The sequence below is a fragment of the Phalaenopsis equestris genome, unplaced genomic scaffold (assembly GCF_001263595.1).
Source record: "Phalaenopsis equestris unplaced genomic scaffold, ASM126359v1 Scaffold000301, whole genome shotgun sequence".
NCBI classification, from domain to species: Eukaryota; Viridiplantae; Streptophyta; class Magnoliopsida; order Asparagales; family Orchidaceae; genus Phalaenopsis; species Phalaenopsis equestris.
In genome coordinates this window covers 2,129,636-2,133,501 of record NW_018164743.1, presented here as the reverse complement: position 1 = coordinate 2,133,501, position 3,866 = coordinate 2,129,636, and the positions used below count along the sequence as shown (strand labels likewise).

General features: G+C 34.9%; 1 protein-coding gene across 1 annotated transcript in view; it reads right to left on the bottom strand.

Moving 5' to 3' along the window:
- Positions 1–2,960: 2,960 nt before the first annotated feature.
- The window catches only part of LOC110025546 (WEB family protein At2g17940-like), a 3,527-nt gene continuing 2,621 nt past the window's right edge, over positions 2,961–3,866 (bottom strand). Inside the window, exon 2 of the mRNA XM_020726094.1 lies at positions 2,961–3,501. Coding sequence (XP_020581753.1) covers positions 2,977–3,501 — 525 coding nt within the window. The 3' untranslated portion in view covers positions 2,961–2,976. The remainder of the gene's footprint in view (positions 3,502–3,866) is intronic.

Here is a 3,866-nt window from a genome sequence, read left to right as displayed (position 1 = left end):
TGGGGTCACGGATTTGAGTCCGCTTGAGTGAATTTGTCTTACAGTGCTAGATTGAGTGGTTTGACACATGAGGTTGGTTGGGAGCTTGTATCATAGTATTTAGCTAAAACACACACACACACACACACACACACACACACACACACACACACACACACACACACACACACACACACACACACACACACACACACACACACACACACACACACACACACACACACACACACACACACACACACACACACACACACACACACACACACACACACACACACATATATATATATATATATGGTTTCTTATTAGGTTGATAAGAAATGATTTTTTTATTAGCATATAGTCGTAGCGCTGATCTGCATTTTTATTTGAATTAGACGAATGCTATTAGTGAGTTATTAAAGACAAGACAATAAGGCTGAAGTCATCAATAAGCAACGAATTGAAGCAAACAAAATAAGGTGTGAAATGATATTGATATATATAAGGCTTTAGATATCTGTACACTCTGCCGTTCCTTTCTAACCAAACATTACATGAACAAAAATTCCAAAAGTCAAGCTTTGGATTAATGTTACTTCAAGCAGAGAGAAATGGCCACATTGAATTATGACAACCAAGAAACATTGATAGACACGAATACAGGATGAAGATCAGCATAGCAAATATAGAACATAAATTATCCTCCATTTTAAGTCCATTTAGATAAGATAAGAGAAAGGGAGAATGCTGCCTTCTCATTCAAAAGTGTTTTTTTCTTGCTTAACGAGACTGAGAAAAGTTCCTTTAATCATTGAGAAAGTGATGGGGAGGGCATCATTCAACATTAGAATTTCAAACCCCTACACTAGATTTAACATGAACATTAAAAGCTATCACTACGGGAGGGGCTCGTACTAGAGTCGTTTTTTTAGACAAAAAAATTAACATCTAATTTGGGATTGTTAAATGGAAAATAATAAACTTTAGATTAGTTGTTGATACTGCTACTTTTGGTCTTCTACTTTTGTTGTTATTAAGCATTGTTCTTACTCTTGTTTTTCTTGTGTCTTACCTTTATTATATTGTTTCTTTATATTTATGATTATTTTTCCCGCCAATACCAATTATTCTAATACCATTCCTTTGTTTGCAAAAAGCCACAGGTGGTACAGGTGGTCAGCCACTTCATAGACCCCGTGTTTTGGGGACCCTTGAGGCCACCTACCGCAGTAGCAAGAGGAGGTCATCTACTCTCGCCACTGCTTCGACTTGTGAACTAGATCATATACTTGTATTATATAGGGTCACTTTTAAGTCACATCAAATTATTAGTGTGTATTATAATTTAAGTGAGTTTAATTATTTATATTATGGTTAATTAACCTTACACTCACTTATAATCAAATGGGTCCCACTTAAAACTTATATATATATATATATATGTTTGTATATATATATCTTATTGGAGAAGATGGACTTTAACATGTGTTTGTCCACCCCATATGTAATAATTCAACTCAGATGGATTCAAACTTGGGTCAGAAGAGACTTACGCCAAAGCTGTCAACCAACATATCACCGATTGCGTACATAAATACATATTGTTATATCAAGCCATGCCACAAAAATATTTAATAATATTTCATCTATAGAAAAAAAAGTCAGATAGTATGTAATTAATCTCTAGAGGGAGTCAAATTCTTAAGCACCAGCCAAATTAAGTCTTGATAATCTCTAGTTTTTAGTAAGAAATCTTCTTAAATTCGAGCTTAAGAATATACTTACTCATTGATAAAATGTACTCGCATATTTAAGAAGAAAGCCATGATAGTTTGCTATATTAGAACATTTAGCAGTAATATTATTGTGATAATATGATTGATGTTTTTTTAATCATATATTTCATCAAAACAAAAGTAAATTGAGAATAAAAGGACAAATGACATATGACTACTTATTATTCCTCGAAGGGGAGCTCTTGCATAGCTTAAAGGAGTGCCCCTGCACCGCTTCTACACGCATTGATGCCTCTGTCTTAGCGTAGCAACGTTCAAGTCAGGCTTAAGCATGTCACAATGGGTGTAGCTGTGTTGAAATGTTTCGGATCGTTCATTTCCTTCCCAAGCACATGAAAAATTTATGCTGCTACTTGGCGTGGTTACACCGCCGAGGCAGTTGCTTTGGTTTCGGTTCTTAAGCCATCAATCAATACGAGGGATGAAGTATCTCTATCTTGCCTTTGACATTCTGGACAGGTTTCTCGTGAAGCAGAAAGGGTCGAGGAGGAGGATTTCCGCGACGGCTTTCTCTTATTAGATTGAGAGCAAGTGTTTGAGCAAAGTTTTCTGTAAGTTTCTATATTTGCAGAGAATTGATATGAATGTAATCTTTGTACTTTTTTCTCATTCATAGTGTAATTTCTTTGTATTGTGGCTCCGTGATTTTTTTCTATTCTCGGGGTTTTCCACGTAAATTTTGGTGTGTTTTTTTCATCACTTTTGTTGTACTTCAATTCAAAAAAAAAATTTTGGATTTCTAGAATTATTGCTAACTCTATTCCGTGGTGTGGTTTTGAATTCGAATTGATCGAAGTACTAAGTTTTTTTTTCCCATCCAAACACTTATTAATACGTAAACATACTTAGTAAAACAAATGTTTATACTAAAAATTTCAGTAGCCCCCTCCATAAGAAGCAAATTCAAGGTAATATACATATATATATATATATATATATTTCAAATCAAGCCTGCTTGATCACAATTAGCATCAATGTTCACACCAAAACATAACAAAGAATCACAATGTTCTTTAGGTAAGGATTCAGGAACTCCTGAAACTAACCACTTCCTGCAAGAAAGCAACTTAAAATTCAATTGTTATATCTTACAAAAGCAATAGACAAAAGAAATATTAAGCACACTACAGCCTCTTACACAGAAAATTTGGCACAAACATAAAGATGATTTTGTTTCCCTTACTTTCACACAATTGAATCAAATCTCTGAGCTGATCCTTACACCTGTGGAGATTTTTCTTGTGATCGATGCTTCATGTCTATATTCTCTCTTCTTAGAAAAAATAGAAGCTATCACAGGAAGAAATGCCCTCTTCTTCTTCTTCTTCTTTATCAGTTCTAGTACTTCCCTATCCATGGAAACTTTCGTATCTAAGAGATTTTCAGAGCTGAAGAACCGACCCAAAGATGGCAAATTGTTAAACTTCATAAATCTCTTGCTTTCAAATTCTGCATCTTCGTTGAGGATTGGCATTGCATTCTCTATAAACTTGATGTGCTCAACCTCTGAATCCATAGTTGAGTTTTCTCTATCTCTAACTTTTAGTCTCTTAAGTTCAGTCTTTGTTTTCTCTAGCTCTTGAATTACAGAGTTGAGGCAGTTTACTGCTGCTTTTCTTTCTTCTCTGGCTTTCAAGAGGTTTTGTGTTGTTTGCTCGAGTTCTATCTCAAGGGAGTGTAGGCTTGATGTGGTTTGCTTATGTTTGTCAGTTGTGGCTCGCACCTATGTAAAGAGAAACAACAAAGGATATAATGAATAGAATTGAATGAATGAAACAAAATGCATTTATATGGGTTGGAACTAGGGGTGTAAACGAGCCGAACACGAGCAAGCCTGGGCTCCCTTGTGTTCGGATCTTTTATATTTCGAGTCCAAAAAGTGTGTTCGTGTTCGGCTCATTTGCTTAGCGAGCTGAACACGAGCCATTCACGAACAAAGAATAGTTTTGACAACCCTAATCACGTAGTCATAAGATGTTAAGGATTTGGGCAAGATTTAAAACATCATTTGAATCTAATTTAATAATTTTTATTATATTTTCTTAATTAATACTTTTAATTGATTATAAATCTTTGTTGCCTCGTAAT